We start from the raw sequence: 17,319 nt of genomic DNA on the forward strand, positions 1-17,319 counted from the left end.
CTATCTTGTCTGAGTAAAAAACAAATGTTCATAAGCGAAAAGTGATGGCTTTTGAACAAGGGGGAGATGGTGTTTTGAGGTATCAAGGTAGATTGTGTGATTGATATCAATGGTAATAAGGATGATCACCTATCTCACATGGAGTTTCTTACAACAATAGTTACAACTCTAGAATCCAAAAGGCTCCTTAGGAAGCTCTATATGGGAGAAGATGAAAATCTCCTTTTGGATGGTTTAAATTTGGTGAAGCAGAGTTCATAAGACAAGATTTAGTTTATCAAGCTATGGATAAAATGAAAGCCATTAAAGAGAGGTTGAAATCGGTGCAGAGTCATCAATTATCCTACAATGATGTTAGGATAAGGCCGTTAGAGTTCGATGTAGATGATGGGGTATATTTATAAGTTTTACCCATGAAGGCAGTTATGAGATTTGGTATGAAGTGAAACTCAGTCCCTGGTATGTTGGTCCTCACGGAAGCATTTCTTTAGGGATTGTATGTCTCTATGTTGAAGAAGTGCAAGGGGGATCCTTCATTGATTATACCAATCGAGGATATTCGGATCAAAGATAAATTATCTTATGAAGAGATTTGTTTTCACATTTTAGATAACCAAGTTCACAAGCTGAGGACTAAGGAAGTAGTATCACTTAATGAATAGTGGCGAAATTAGTTTTTTGAAGAAGCCACTTGGGAAGCAGAAGAGGATACGAAGAACAGATATCCACACATATTTGAATCCGGAGAAAATGCAGATCAAGGTACTAATTTTTTTCTTAGTACTTTTTAAATTATGAGTGAGCACGTTGTTTGTTGCATTTTTCTTGTTGGGTGTTTTGAACAAGATGTTTCCACCCTTAACCTAGTAGAAGAAATATCATTGGAGGACGAATTTTCCCAAGTGGGAGATACTGTAACATCTCTCAACTAAAAAGAAACTATAAGGAAGTTTAGAAATTGAAAATAATTTTTTTGAAAGAATTTTAAAAATCTGGAAATTTGGTAAGAAAGTCAAAGTGCTTTTTTGGTCAATTTCAACCGGCTATAAATCCTAGATCAAAATGAGTTAGGTGTAGTTAAATATATGGTTGGAATTCTCTTTCCAACGCTACCAAGTTTTTGAAATTTCAAGTTCGGATGAGCGAGTTATGCCCTTTGGAAGTTAGGCTATTTGATTAGGGATATGTACAATCCGGAAATTTAAAAGGTAGTTTGGTATATACCTTACCTAATTAATTAAATTAGTTTTTAGTAAGTTATTTGGGGTCAAAGCTCATATATTTCAGTTTACGATTTTGAAAAATAGAGTTGGACTTTTTGGAGAAAGAACGCAAGAGAAAGGAGAAGAGGAAAAGAAAGATTTGCCATGAACGAGTGGTTTTGATTGGGGATTTCTTCAAGATTTTGATAATACAAGGTATGTGAGTTTTTCATATCGTTGGGTTCCACACGCCAAACATGTTTAATTCAATACAATTCGTCCTAAAAGTGTTTTGAAAGTTGATGTTCTTGACAGGAATTCTTGAATTTGAATGATGTTCTTGAATTGGGTTGAATTGTGAAATTTATAAGATCTTTTGGTTGATATTTTGAGTTTTTTAAAGTTAGGTTCTTGAGTATATATGTTGGGTATCGGGATCTTTGAGGGAAATATTCGAGTTTAGGTGCATTGAAGCTAAAAAAACGAAGAAAAAAATGGATAAGGAACATGTACCATCTCCGCGTCGTGGACCTATTTCCTCAGTGAACACAAGTTGCTCCGATTCGTGGACAGGAGGTGTACACGTTTGCCTCAAAATTAAGTTTTGTCAATAATTATCTATTCAAAATCATTCCTAAACTTCAAGAGACCTCTCCTATAACAAATCTTAATTCCTTGAATCCATAATTTAATTCAATAAAAGTTAATAGTCAATTCAAGTAAAGTTAAGAGTCAAGTCAAGTAAAGTTAAGAGTGAAGTCAACTAAAGCTCATTAATGTTTTTCAAAGGTCTTTTACAAATGTTTTCACTTTTTTTAAGGCTAAAAAAGCTAAGAGTAAAAAGTTGAGTTTACTCAAAAATATAGGGAACTAAGTATACCCAAAGAATTTATAAATGTTTTCACATTTAAGATAAGAGGAAACTAAGATTTCCAAAGAGTTTTGAGAAAGAAAAGGGAACATCGATTCCAAAAGTGGTTTTAAGCTAAGTGTTGAGTAATTATCTCAACCAAAGAAAGAAATTGTTTTTAAAATATATGACCTAAGTATATTTTTGGTAATAGTATTGAGCAACCATATAGGGATGAGAGTTCATATTAACTCAACTCTCTATAAATCATGTAGCCATCATGGGTATTATAGGATCATACTTTTTAGATTATCACTTAAATTAAGTTAGTGGATCCACTAAGTTATGAAGGTCCTATACTCCGACAAGGTGTAGGATTACCGGATGGCATGGGCCTAATAACGTCTTACCATCACTATAGCTTTTAAGTGATGGTTGTTGGTTGAACCTCCCACAGCAGAAATTGCATCAATTTATTTTGTATTTTTACATAAATCTTAGAGTTATTTGTATGTTTGCATACACACAGAGTCTAAAACCATGTTTTAAACAACTTTTATTTATATTACACATGTTTATAAACTATTGTATGATGAAATGGGTTTAGATAAGTATTCAAGAGTTGAGAAGAGACAAGGTAAGTATTTCTTTCAAAATCTCCTTTAAGCCTACATTGTATTTTAGCATTCGAACTTGCATGCTTGTTGATTTAATGTACTGATGCCAGTTGGCCCGCATTGTATTATGATGCAGACGCAGATAACTAGGATCAATATTCCAGTGCACTGTTGATCGAGTTGAGCACCCTAGAGTCAGTTGGTGAGCCTCCTTGCAATTTCGGAGTATTCATTTTATTGCTTTTAGTTTTAGTTTCAGTTTATTAGGATGTTGTGGGGCTTGTCCCAACATCCATATCTGTTATTATAGGCTTCCTAGATATTAAGTCAGATGTTAGTCCATTCGTCATTATTTTTTGTTGGCTTATGTACAGATTTGAGTTGCCACTTTGGCTTAAATTAAATGATTATTTTTTTAAAATTAATATAAGGTGCAGTTTGAGGCAGTTAAGTTGTTTAGCAGTTGAAATCTTTTTTTAATGCTTTAATTGTTCCGCTAAGTAAGTAAGCTAGACCAAAGGTTCGCTTGGAGCCAACAATTGTCTCTATGTTCCGGCCATGTCCAGGGTATAGGCTTGGGGCGTGACAATAAATTATTGAACCATTGTGTGTGAATTTGAAATCACTCTTTGTGTGAGCGAATTTGAGTACCTTTTTTTGAGCCTGAACTTGTATTTCAAGCAAGTATTGTGAGCTTGAGAATCTTTGATAATGGTGAGTCACAACTTTAATATTTGAGTGCACAATTGATCCTTGTATGAATAAGTTGAGTCTCTTTGTTTATATTCATGATTGAATCTTATGTAGCAATGTTTGAGACATCCTTTTTGAATTTTTGGACTTTAGTTTTACTTGAGGACAAGCAAATGTTTAAGTTAGGGGTATTAATGAGTTCGAGATTTGGACTCATTTAAGGCTTTATTTTGATAGATTTAGTTTCCTGAAATGCTTATTTTGTTCCAATAATTGATGTAAAATTCTTGATTTCCAGGTATTTTGATTGAGGAACAAAACATGAGCACTAGTTGCAAAAAGGAATAAGCAAGCCGAAAGAACGAAGAATTAAAGGTCTGGTAATCGCCAAATCTCTTTGGTGAGTCACCAAATGGCCAGCATCTCCCTAAAGTTCCAATGTACCAATCCCTGAAGGAGAAAAGAAAATTTGCGAGAGAAAAGAGTGGTCAATGTGTCTCCGAGTGGTTCTGTGATGTAATGTTGGATAATGTTACATAACTTGTTGATGTTGAATGCAAAGAAAAAAGGCGATGGAACTGACAAAAGGGTGGATCGGTGAGCCTGACTTACTGCGCCAAACGACCCTTTGCAACATATTTTTGGCGAGTATAAATATATTTTGAACATTTTAGTTAGAGGAGGATCTATCGTATTTTTCACTATAGTAATTTTCAATTCAAAGAATTAAAGTTTTTCAATTTTTAGAAACTGGGAGTGGGTCTTTGATATTATTCAATTTGGACCTTTGAATAGACGAAATTAATCTTACCTAGTTAATGGAAACAAAATTTGGTAATGATTTTTTTATCTTATTATGATGTCTAGCTGAAATTCCATTTCTTGGGGTGTAAATATGTTATTATGGGTTGATTTAGCTAATGAGTATTGCTAATTGTTAGTTCAAATGATGTTTAGAAGTGATTTCAATGATCAATTATGTTAATTTATAGAATTGTAGTTGCAAATGCACTTCTACCTTCATTTTCGGCTTGCTCGAGAAATATGTTTTAAAACCAAGGTTATTGATTGATGGTCCGTGGGTATTACGTTGTCATGGTTTAGATCGAGAGATTGAATCCTAAACATCTTTCCACAAATTCAGTTTGAGAGAGTTAATGGAGTATTAGGTTGTCATGGTTTAGATCGAGAGAGTGAATCCTAAACATCTTTCCACAAATTCAGTTCGAGAGAGTTAATGGACTAAGGTGTAGATTCTTCTTATGTTCTATGCTTGTCGATGTTCGAGAAAAATTGACCCAATTCGGGGTAAATTGTTTGAGAGAAAGTTTACCTCCTTTAGTGTCTAGCTTAACCCATTTTTATACACTAGCCTATAATCGAATCACATCCCAAGAAACCGTCTCATTATTGTTATTATGGTGTTATTTTTTGTTGTTGTAGTTGATAATTACAAACCAAAACCCGATGTTATTTGACATTCGCGTCACCCCTAATTTGATTATGTTTTTATTCGTAAATGTCTATCTCTATGGTTGATTTGAGAATATTCACACTTTACTCTTGAATCTTAAACAAATATCACTCCATGTGAGATTCGGACCCAACTCATTTAGTTGGTGTATTATACTGACTAATGATCTTTGATGCTTAGAAGTGGAATAAGTGTCCTTGAAACATTAATCACTCCCTCATCTCAAGGGGAAAGAACCTATCAAGGAAAGTGACCTTAAATTTGTCCCAATCAGGAGAACCCGCATTAACGACCTTCCCTTTCTTCCATTGGTTGCACCTTACTTTAGCAACACCCTTAAGTTCATAAGAGGATAATTCTGCATATTCCACCGGCTTAACTCCCACAATTATAAACCCCAAAAAACTACGTGAATGAGCTCTTCAAGATCTTTCTCAAACATGGAAACATGAAACTCCACAAGATTCTTTCTAGTGAAGTCCCTCTTCTAGTTACTATTGTATGCAAATTTGGGTTCACGGGGACCACAACCTCCCTATTGGATTGATTTGTCATAGGTTAAGCCAACATGTAAAAATAAGCACTAAACTCTGCATTAGTCACCTGCTTTGCAAAAGAGTCGATGGGAACCTGAGTAGCTTCTCATTTCACGTTCTCTACCGCATTCCTCCTAGCACATACCATTCAAGTGGCCATATCCTGAAAAGCATCGGATAGGGATTAAGAAAGAGAGACATATAGAGTTAATCTATGTCACATAAATTCAGAGTAATGAAAGAAGTGGAGTTTACTAAACATAATATAGCCCCACATTCATTAATGTGGCGCACTTCACACTTATGAAGAGACCTTTTACGACCATAATAAACCTTGTACTTTGAAAATACCAAATTTGGCACAACCAAAAGTACATTGTGTACGTGACATGGCATATAAGACTATGAGAGGACCTACACTAGCCATTTACCTTACACCATACAAGATAATACAAACAACAGAGTTTAAATGTCATGAGCTCAGGTAGCCGCTTATATTAAATGACGTATAAGACCCCAAAAAATCTCATACAAGCCACTTACCTTTCTTTATACAAGTTGATAGAAGTATAAAGTATAGGACTCAAAAGACAGTTTCAACATAAAGTTTATAACATAAAGAAAAAGTCAAAACATCATCTCAAAGCTATATAGTAAAGAAGAGGTTCTCCTCACGTAACTCTTACATCAAGCTCAAGACTGAAATAAAATTACAAAATGAAATAAAGGCTCAGTCCTCGAATGTGTCAGGAATCGCCAATCTCAAGTCTCTACTGACAGTCCTTAGTCATGGAAGTTCCAACGTAAAGCGTCGGATCCTACATTTTTATAAGAAATGTAAACAAGAGCATGTGTTAGTAAAAAACGCTTTAGTATGAGAGTCCTGCATAAAACATTTTAAAACATGCTTAAAAGGGACATTTTCATAAACATGCAATGACTAAGATAAAACATGAGGTAAAAGAATAAATCATAAAAACATGATCAATGCAAGATAACATTTAAAACATTCGCCATACTTCTTGAAGTAGCCTTGGCTTTTATTGTGGGAGATTTACCTTAAAATTACATATAAGACTATATGAGTTATCAACATGAATTTCGATGTATGCCCCACACTTACTTGCCAAAATAATACCATGAACTACTAACTTATGTGGATCCTCTTGCTAAAGTATATCAAAGATAATCATTCTATGGGGACACATAGGTACGGGAAAAAGATATTGCTAGTAGATATCCAACCTCTATAAATGGGAGAACTTCCATCTCAATATCCTCTAGTGCAAAGTGTAAATCCCACGCAATATTCATTTTCTTAAGTTGTCTTTATCATCCATGGAAAGGCACGTCATATTGCCAATCCAAGCTACTTTTCATTATATAGATCTTTCACTTTGATTCATTTTAGGTGAGAAGACATTTACCCCTTAGATCCCTTTTTGTGAGAAAACCTTTCACAACACAACAACAACAACATTGATAGTTCACTCTCAAAGCATACTTAAATATTTACATCAATTTCACGAGAACATACATAGTTCCATAGTTCTCCTTTCATAACTCAAAAACCCAGTTTCAATTATCATAATCTAGAAAACGTGGCTTAGGCATGGGTTCATGGGAATTCGTCATAAAATCATGTAATTATCTCATTTTATTCTTTATGGATCATAAAACAATTGAGTAAATCAATTTTTAATAAGACCCTCCACATGGTAGAAAACCCTTACTCGAATTCTAGTTTTTCATATTGGAGAATTTGGTGACTTCACAAAGAAAAGGGCTCCATTATTGAAAACTATCATACCTTGATTATCAAAATTAGCCTTGAAAATATGAATTTGACCAACATAGAAAAACGAAATGATGAGCGGGATACTTAGTTGAAAGGGTGAACAAGGTCGAGTGCCTTCAAAGGTTGCTCCAGTCGCCTGAAGCGCGGCTCGATAGATACCGTGTTTCAGAATACGGTTAACCAACATGTTAACTAATCGATTACGATAAATTGGATCAGACTTTCTGCAGTACCTCGACATGACATGAGCGTGAAACGGGTTCAAATTGGCCAATTTAATTAATCAAAATAAGTTGATTTATGTTCATTTATTGAAAACTTGACTTCTAGAGAACATTAAATAAGGGTACAATAATAAACTTAACTAATTTCTTAAGGAAACGGAAGAAGTAATTCACATCACCAGAATTCTAGATTATAAAGGAAAGATGTTGCATGAACTTTCTGTTTGGTTGCATACTTCCATAAGTAACACTGTTTCTGCTGCATATGTCAAAGCCGCTGCTTCCTTTAGACTCAACGAGCTTAAAATGCTTAGCTAAGTTGATATGAAGAAGCATAATATAAGAGAATAACTACCTGAAAAGTAAAAACACCAATTTTTTATAGCATGTCACCTAATTTGAAACCAGTTGAGGTTGTAACCAAAAGAATGGCAACAGATTTTGAGTGCACCAACCTTTTGTAACTTCGTTTTTGAAGCTGGGCAAGCGAAACAGCAATTTTAGCACCGATACTGGCATTATTTTTCACGAGAGCAATGTCTGAAACTTCATTAAGGAAACTAAAAGGATGGACTAAACAGAAGGCCATGATCTATTTCAGGTGGCGTTGCGGAAATGATTGATAATAATTTATTGACATTCCTCATTCTCTATCAAAAATTTAAGGAATGATCTGGAAACTTAACAGCGTATAGTAATATCAGTTAAAGGATACTTGAAGCCAGAGATGCTCCAACAGTAAGTTCATTGACTCTTGCAAGCAAGAACGGAGTTTCAGCATTGCCAGTAATCTTCTTCTCTCTGAGTTAGCAATTACATCCCAACATTAATATGTGGGAATAGGTAATGAGGTGCAAAGAACCATGTACTTCCGCAAATAAGAGGATACAGAGGAATACTTACCTTGCTTCTTGAAGAGCTTGCTGTATTGCCAACTCAATCAAACTTCCAGAAGCAGAATGCTCTCTTGGAATGGGGACTGCTATCAAGATTCCACTCTTCTGCTCAAGTCTTATGTTCGCATCTACAGTCAAAGTTAGGGAATAGAAGTAAAGACGCTATATTTAACCAGTAAATGAATCAAGGATGAAATAGGTATAGGGTTGCTTGCCAATAACTCGAGCACAATGTTCCGGCGATTCTACTCGAGCAGGCGCCTAAGTTTTATAGCAAAGACAACCAATTAGAAACATGATATAATGTTGATTATAAACATATAAGTAAAAATATGATCTCATGTTAAATGAAATTATATGACAAGTTATCCAAACATTCCAAAAAAAAAAAGTAATCTATTCACCTACCGTATCATTTTCTTGTGAACCACCCCATCATTCCCAATAATGAAGGAATAAAAATAATTAAAAGAAAAGAAGAATCAACATTTTGACCATCTAAGTGTTTGGTGTTGACGAGCAACACATTTCAGCATGTAACCTCACTCTTTCATGGTTCAATAGAGAAATCTACTCTCTTCATTTCATTTAAGAAGGCGGTGTCCACCGGGTGTTTGAGAAAGAAAGGAAGACTTTTGACATATAAACTGAATATATATTATACCATACGAAAGGCAGTCTTAAAACTTGTGGTCTAAAATATGCAATGACATTCTTACGGCTATTAGAGTATGTCATTAGGGTAAAATGAGAGGCTTAAAATTAAAGAGTTACCAAATATAGAAATGTGTTATTCTTTTGGGAACACACCATATAAGTGACATAAAACGAAAAGATGGCATACTACATAAGAAACTATAAGTTGTGATAATTACATCACCAGCATAAGTTGGTCTGATTTTCATATTTTGGGAGTGTTTCCATGACTGGTTTAAAAGTTCACTTTGTTTGAAACATATAACAGGAGTTAATCATAGGGTTGATGACAAAATTTGAACCTTGCAGCCACTGGTTTGTGTGAAGAAAGCAGGGAACTCATCGGTTCTATAAGCTGCAACAGTAACTCTTTGAGTTTCCTGTAGATCAAGATAGGGAAAAAAAAGTTAAATTTCCAAGTCCTCCATTATCATATATAAGAGATCTGATGTTAAATACGAAGTTGGTACAAACCAAATATTCAAGTGTTCGAGGAATATCTAGTATCGATTTTATACCAGCAGAGATCACAGCCACAGGAGTATTTCCAAGCTCAGTAAGATCAGAAGAAACATCCATTGCTGTATAAATAAATGCATAAGAACTACTCAAACATAATAATAAGAAATAAATGCAAATAAGAGAAGAAAAGTTGAAAGCTAAGGGAAGTTGCTTATTTCATTACGAAAAGCTTGCTACCTTAAAACAAAAGGGCTTCAAGAGATGCTCTAAATGAAACCCATGTAGAGAGCGATTTTATTAGAAGCAGCCTAATAATCCACCTTGTTAAGAAATGGACCATGGGGCGAACTCTTGAGGTGAGTTTTATCCAACACAATATAAGGTGACAATAGTCAATTCCCTCAATCAATGTCAGGCGCTCTAACTCCCTATACGTCCAGGACATCTGAAGCGTGGACAGCATAATGTGGGGCCGACATTGGATAAACCAAGAATAGGGGTGAGTCTAACTTTAATACCATGTGAGAAATAAAGTCATGAGAAATGAATAAGATTAAGAAAATGACATTGGATCTAACTCATTCATAAAAGCTAGCTTATGCGGTGAAAATTGTCAAGACCCGGTATGGAGATAATAACTCATTCCCTCAACCTGTGTGGGACACTATTACACCCCTCCTCTGCACACTGATGTCTGGGAATTTGGACTATGGAACAACAGGTAACTAAGAACAGAGATGGCACCAACGCTGATATCATGTTAAGAAAATGGATGTTGATTCTCACTCAACCTTAAAAGCTAGCTCATAAGGCATGGATCACCCAAGACCATTTAAGGAGAAAACAGTCCACAGTGATGGACACTCTAAGCATCTATAATTTACTAGGTCTTATGCAATTTACCGAAGTTGAAAATCATTATTGAGCCAATATTTGGAACTAAAAGTAAAATAATCATCAGAAGAAACTCCATATTGCTCCTCGTAACAGGTTGGAGTTGGACACCCTAGTTTAGTGTCATTCCTGCTTAATTCATATTGACGATACCGCTGATCACTTACAGTCTACATGAAAATGTGTGGTTAGTGTCATTTCGGCATTCATATTGATGATACCGCTGATCACTGATCAGTCTCTACATGAAAATGTCCTTCACGTGCATCTTGTCCTCCATAACTCCATTATTGATTTTATTTATGAATCAAATATTATTTTGCCAACTGTTGTCACAAAATGCTCAAAGAGATTCGGCAAGCTATCGTTCTAATTTTAAAATCAGATGATACCAAGCAAAATCATCATTCTAGCATCACCACAGATTATGAAGTACCAAGCACATATACAAGTGTTGATTCACTTACTGTTCTCTCCATGCCTATGTACTCCACCAATACCGCCAGTGACAAATACTGGAATACCCACCTACAAGATGCAGAAGATTTTTCTACAAAATTTTATGGATGAAATACAGAAAAACAAAAGAGTTACAAGAAAAATCATGTGGGATGCAGTCATCACCTTCGAAGCAAGATACATTGTTGCAGAGACAGTAGTTGCCCCATTCTCCCTGCCTGCCATCTAGGGGGAAAAATTACAAACAATAGCTTAGGAAAAACTTAATCTGTGGTGGCTTCCCAAGAATATTTGGTAGGATCCCAGCAGATACCAAAACATGTGCTCCAAACCTTTTGAAAGGAAAACTTGAAGATGAAGTTATACCTAGCTTCTATGACTTAAAACGCAAAATAGCAGCAGATACCAGTCAGCGACACAGGGTAGAACCATATATGACAATGTCCAGAAGATTGCACATCAAAAACTGCTATTTAAGCGCGAAAGGTTACCATTCAACAGATACACAAGCAAACGACAGAAAGAACCAAAAGGATATAGAAAATTTGCATAGGTAATGTGAAAACAGTCTTTCACAACAGCAAATGAGAAACCAGATATGCTTGTTTCTCTAAAAAAACAATGAAAAATATTTCTGAATCTGACCCAATCAGTTGTGGAGAAGTCATGAACCGAGTGAATAATTATCTCTTTGATAGTAACTAAACGTTTGGATGAAGCGGAAAAAATCCACTATGATCTCTGGGTTGTCTAAGGTCTCTTCTTCTGAGTTCACTTCCACTCCTATTGTTATGCCTCACCTACAAGCTAGTGCCATATTGTTATACCTCACCCACAAGCTAGTGCATTCAGACAGTTATGTAGGCATGTTGAATACAGTAAAATAATGAAAAACTACAAATATTGTTTTATTTTAATAAATAGTGGTGGTCGGACCAGAGTATACTTCGATTATATTACTGGGTACTTACTAGCTCCCACCAATATAGGTACCGAGAGACTCTCCCACTAAATCCTGTGCAGATGGGAGGAAGTCACCTAAGCTTTTAACCCTGATTGAGCTTTGAGCCCTTATCTCCCATAATTTTCATCAAATTGCATTGACCGTCGGATCACACCTTTGATGCTTAATAATAGACACTAATAGTTAAAATTCAAGAAAGTGTGTGGCATCCTCATGTGTTCTTGGTTATCCTACTCTACAAATTATAATTTTTAGTGACAGTAATGCCCATCACATTGCACTCCAATTAAAATATCAACACTATTATACCATCACTCTTTAAACGAAACCAAGAATATAATAACCCCCCATCAAGGATGGGAGTTAATGAGATTCATTAAGGTGGTTTGTTCATAAATTGTGATGATAATTATGTTCATTATTGTGATTAGCTACTGATAAATTCCTTGTAGGCTTATATGACAAGAGAAGTAAATTTTAGGTAGAGGGGTAGGCTTGTATGTGGGTGGATTTATATTAAAAGGCTTGCAAGTTTGAAGGAAAAGGCTTTATTAATGTAATCTTGAAGAAGAGTACTTCATAAGAATTCAAGCAATCTTGTCGTAAGTGGAGGTTAGTAGTTCATGGCAGGGAGAGCATGTCTAAGAAGAGAAGGAAATTCTTGTGCATGGTGAACAAAAGCCAGGCTTCTGGATTTGATGCCTTCAGACAAACCACATAACTGAATGATCAGTTCTCTTTCAATGTGAAGGCTGATAATACATGATTCGAACTATTTAACACGTGCTACATCTCAAGCTGTTTGAGCAAAGAGCTTTTTCATCATCTTTGGTATGTTTTTGGAAAAGAACAAAGAACCAAAAAGGTTTTAAAAGAAAGAAAGTAAACCTTATTTTTAAATATAAAAGTTATGCTTCCTCAAGATACTTAAAACTGTAGTAAAAAGAGGAATAATCGATCAATAAGCACATCTTGTTACAAAATAGAAACTATCTTCATAGAGATATTTGGAACTGTAACAAGGGAGTATAAAACAAATAAACATAAGATAGTGCAAGCTGTGGTGAAGTATATTTATGAACTTATGTAGCCATCATCAAGACACACATGATTCTGCCAGCATACATTACAAAACAAGTTATCTGTGCCATGCTATTTTCTCCAGGCCCATGAAGCTTTTTCATGCCATATCTCAAGATATACACATGTACATATACATATACATATACATACATATATATATATATATATAGATATATATATATATTTCTCGAGCTAGTGAAATATAATTTTCAGCAGTCAAAACAAATATCTTAACAAATATGATGAAGGCAAACAAGATATAGTTGCTCGGAGCGTAATTTGCAATTGACTTACAACAAGTGCAATGTCTCTACTAGCAGTTTTCCGAGCTTTGCTACCAAGACGTGCTAGAATCTCTAGTTCTTCTGTAGTCAAGCCTACAATAGAGAATATGATTCATGGTTAAAACATTTTACAGGCTACTACGATTCCCTAGTTAAAAGAAAGTTAACATAGTATGACAACTCAGAAATAACTTAAGGTTGTGCAAGTATTCTAAGTTTTATCATTTCAGAAGTTCACAGACTTCTGTAGTAATGATTGCAATATTCTGAACTCGTATTCTCATTTTTCAGAATTCCTCACAAAGTGTAAGTTTAACAAATAATTAATCGAAGATTCAAAGTGCTGTAGAACATGATGTTTTGGAATTAATTAAGTACAAGACGGAAATGGCTCACAGCAGAGAAGCATAGATGCTCTCAGAAAGGTTACTTTCCGCACCAAATTTCTCATCTTCATATTCCATTTCAAAAAACTCTCACTCCGTTTCTCATCTTTACATTGATCACTCACATAAACTGTCCAAGTGAATTGAATAGGTCAAAACTTTCAGACAACTATCAGATACTCATGGAATACGCATCAGCCATATGCCAGTGCAGGAATATGATTGAGGATAGAAGTCAATGTACTTTACTGCAGTAGTGTATATTTTGAAGAAACATTAGTACTTAGTTAAAAAAGTTCCATTTCTTTCATAAGAGAAAGATATAGATGAAAGAGTTATAGCACTCATCAACTTGATTGAGCTGCCAAAAGTCGAAAGTTAGCATGAGTATGGGGTAAATATATAAGCAGATAACATGTAGACAACTTGGTATCTATTGATAGTTAAGATGCGTATTAAGAAGCCAAGAACAAAGAAGTTGATGTTTATTGCAGATTACTCATAATAGAACATTAGAAGTGTCATGAAGTCTTTGGACCCTCAAAGTTCAGGAGAGGTGTGTGATGAACTCAAGAAATCAACCCCACTTTCGTATCAAAGTACCCCAACAAAGAAAAGAGAAAAGAATGGGATGCAGTAAAAAAGAAAAAGAAATGAGGTCTCAAATAAACACCTATGCAAGGTACGCCATCCAGAATAGCGATAGTGGCAGGTACAGCACCATTATCCCTCACAATGACCTCCAACTCCTTTGCTGTCTCGAAATTCTGAGGATACGGCATTCCTAGGAACAGCAAAAAAAGGCATAGTTAAAACTAGTACAAGTAGAACAAAAATGAGAATTTAATTTCAGCTCCTCAAGGCTAACTAATTTAATACATGTAAGGTTAAAGTAACACCAACAACTTAAGTGAGTTGTGGCAAAGTCTAAGTCTTTGGTCAGCACATTAAGTGTGGATGATTGATGAGGTAATTTAAGTAACATATTATTTCCGCTGTATAAATGTAAAGCAGAAGTGTCCATCTTTTGTTTTAGTATTTAATTTGGGAGGAAGAGGTAGTGCATAAACAGCCGGTTCAACTTAATGAAGAGATTCGGTCCTCAAGGCAGTTAGAATAATGGAGCCTTCCAATAACAATTTTGGCAAGTTGTAGTGTTAGCACTAGTACATGTCTCATGATTTTGAAAAAACAAGAAGAATTGAAGAAAGTTGTGGGTGGTACCATGAGATATGATAGTGGATTCCAAAGCAACAATGGGGGTTCCATGTTTTAATGCTTCTGAAACCTCCGGAGATATCTTAATCCACCCCAGATTTTGACCACAAGAGCCAGAGCCAGCCTATAACTCACCACAGATTAAACAAGCAATTTTGAATCTCAAACCTTGTTTTGAATTGCATAGTAACAGTGGTGGTACCTTAGAAGCAGAATCTGCTGCTGAAGTGAAGTGTCGACTGAGGATTGCTAATCTTGAATCAGCCATTAATCATCAACAATACTTTGATTTTGCTAAAAAATAAATAAAAAAACTTTCAACCGAGCTTCATTCTGATTTTCACAAATCGCCTCGCCGCCCTTTTTAGTTTTTTTTCTTTTTAAAAAAAAAAAGTAATTGAAAAAATCAAAAATTACTTTATAGGACTCTTTTTTTAAAATTTTAAATTTAAAAAGGGTACTTTCTTAGTCAATCCAAACGGATGTGCCTTCAACTCTGATAAGTATCAGGAAAAAAATCTGACAATGGGAAGTCGAAATTGATTGACAGAGAAGTATTTTATTAGAAATAAATATGAACTTGACTGCTCTAAAGACATCGATTTACTTGAGTGGTACTATATTTACCATTTTCTAGGTACATAAGATTAGCTTAGATTATTTCTAGTATATTAGACGTGTCAATTAGAAATGGGTATCAACATGTCTGTTTAAGGATAATTTATATTTGTTTGAGGGTATTTTAGACATTGAAGGTTAGATTAAATTGTTATGTGTCATTGCCCTAAGAATTGAAAAAGTTGTTGGGAATAAACCGGAAAAGAAATAATATTGTAGTAATAAAAAAAATAAAAGCGGAACACAACAGTACGGTTAATCAACAAGAATAAAAAGAGCAATAATGACACCAAGATTTTAAGTGGAAACTCTCTTGAATAAGGGAAAACCACAATCCGAGAGGAGCAACTAATATCACTATAGTAAGGATTTTTACACTTGTAGGTCTAAGTAAAAATTCAAAGACCACTCACTATACACTCAAAAGAAATAACCCTCTTTTTATTTTCTCATCTCACTACAATATTGCTCACACTCTCTGTTTTTCCTCACATACTATTTTCCATTGTGATGTCTCACTCTTCTTTTCTCTCCTTTGTTTTGGTGCATTTAAGAATGAACAATGACCGTCCCTTTAATAGAGAACTATGCAATAGCCTCCAACTATGCTACAAAAGAAAACAAATTTTTTCTTCTTCACAAATTACCAACATTTGACTTTTGAGGAAAGCCGAAAAATAAATCAGCACATGTATATCTAAATCTGTCAACCTTTAAAAGTGTGAGATTTCACAAAGTTTGGCCCATGGAAATGTACCCCCACAATCTCTACCTCCACACTCATTCACCTAAAAGAGGTAACTCTAAGTTCTAGCTTGAGAGCATAGTGACTTGATACCACCTTGGTCATATTAGAAGGGTTTTTACTAGCTAGTAGGGATCTTCATGACCTACATAGATTTGTCTTTTATTTTTTCTCAAATTTAGCGATATCTAATGTCGAAATGCTTTGTTATTGCATGATACATGGTGTTCTTGCTCAAGTTTATTGCACTTTGACTGTCACACTAGACGATATACTCTTTCTGATGCAATCTAAGTTCTTGAAGAAATCGTTTTAGCCATACCATCTCTTTGCCAGCTTCAGTAGTTGCATTATATTATGCCTCAGTTGTAAATAGTATGACACACTTCTGAAACATTGACTGCCATGATATAACTCCCTCCGAAAATGTAAACAAACATCCAGTAGTGGATTTTTTTTGTCAAGGTCACATTTAATATCAGCATCCGTATAGCCCTTCAAGATTGGATCAAATCCTTCAAAACACAAGCAGTCTCTTGTGGTACCTTTTAGGTACTTGAGTATCCACTTAATTGCCTCTTGGTGTTTTTTGTTCAAGATTTTCAAGAAATCTGCTAACAACACCAAATGCATGAGCAATATCAGGTCTTTTACACAACATTGCGCACATCAAAATCCCCACTACTGAAGAACAAGGAACTTTGGTCATTCCCTCTTTCTCCTATTTTGTTGTAGGACACATATGTTTGCTAAACTTCATATAACTCGCAAAAGGTGTGCTAACATGTTTACCAATCTTCATGTTGAAGAGTTCTACTACACGCTTAATGTACCTCTATTGAGATAGCCACAAGTTTCTTTTTGTTCGTTCTCGAACAATTTTCATCCCTAGAATTTGTTGTGTTGGGCCCAAGTCCTTCATGTCAAATGATTTGGACAAATCTCTTTTCAACCTTGCAATCAGCTCTTTGTCTTGTCCTACAATTAACATGTCACGTCCACATAAAATAACAACATAATAATAAAATTATTGTCAGAAAATCTTTTTTAAGTGTACACATGGATCAGAATAGGTCTTTTGTGTACGTTTGAATTTTCATGAAAGAGTCAAACTTTTTGTACCATTGCTTTGGTGCTTGTTTCAACCCATAAAGACTCTTATTCAATTTGCACACCATGTGTTTATTTTCAACTCTGGTTGCTCCATAAAAATCTCCTCT

General features: G+C 34.9%; 1 protein-coding gene across 3 annotated transcripts; it reads right to left on the bottom strand.

Moving 5' to 3' along the window:
• Positions 1 to 7,423: 7,423 nt before the first annotated feature.
• On the bottom strand, positions 7,424 to 15,631 carry LOC101255656 (pseudouridine-5'-phosphate glycosidase). Of its 3 annotated transcripts, none has more exons than XM_026028224.2 (13): positions 14,939 to 15,631; positions 14,743 to 14,860; positions 14,192 to 14,302; positions 13,143 to 13,225; positions 10,967 to 11,026; positions 10,810 to 10,870; positions 9,461 to 9,567; positions 9,289 to 9,366; positions 8,506 to 8,551; positions 8,298 to 8,418; positions 8,110 to 8,195; positions 7,850 to 7,934; positions 7,424 to 7,653 (listed from the first exon to the last, which is right to left on the bottom strand). In XM_026028224.2, exons 1-13 carry the CDS (start codon positions 15,002 to 15,004, stop codon positions 7,581 to 7,583), a joined length of 1,095 nt encoding a protein of 364 aa, XP_025884009.1. In that variant the 5' UTR covers positions 15,005 to 15,631; the 3' UTR covers positions 7,424 to 7,580. The 3 variants fall into 3 exon arrangements, with proteins under 3 accessions (XP_025884009.1, XP_004250655.1, XP_069147303.1); XM_004250607.4 differs by having other exon boundaries at positions 7,424 to 7,749; XM_069291202.1 differs by having other exon boundaries at positions 7,424 to 7,745; positions 7,846 to 7,934.
• Between the last annotated feature and the right edge of the window lie 1,688 nt (positions 15,632 to 17,319).

This window comes from Solanum lycopersicum, chromosome 11, assembly GCF_036512215.1.
Source record: "Solanum lycopersicum chromosome 11, SLM_r2.1".
Classification (NCBI taxonomy): Eukaryota; Viridiplantae; Streptophyta; class Magnoliopsida; order Solanales; family Solanaceae; genus Solanum; species Solanum lycopersicum.

Coding starts and splice junctions, on each gene's coding strand:
- LOC101255656 (XM_069291202.1), bottom strand. CDS start 15,004: ATGGCTGATTCAAGATTAGCAATCCTCAGTCGACACTTCACTTCAGCA. Junction 13,226..14,191: donor GGATGGCGTACCTTGCATAG/GTGTTTATTTGA, acceptor TCTCTATTGTAG/GCTTGACTACAGAAGAACTA. Junction 11,027..13,142: donor GTAGAGACATTGCACTTGTT/GTAAGTCAATTG, acceptor TTTTCCCCCTAG/ATGGCAGGCAGGGAGAATGG.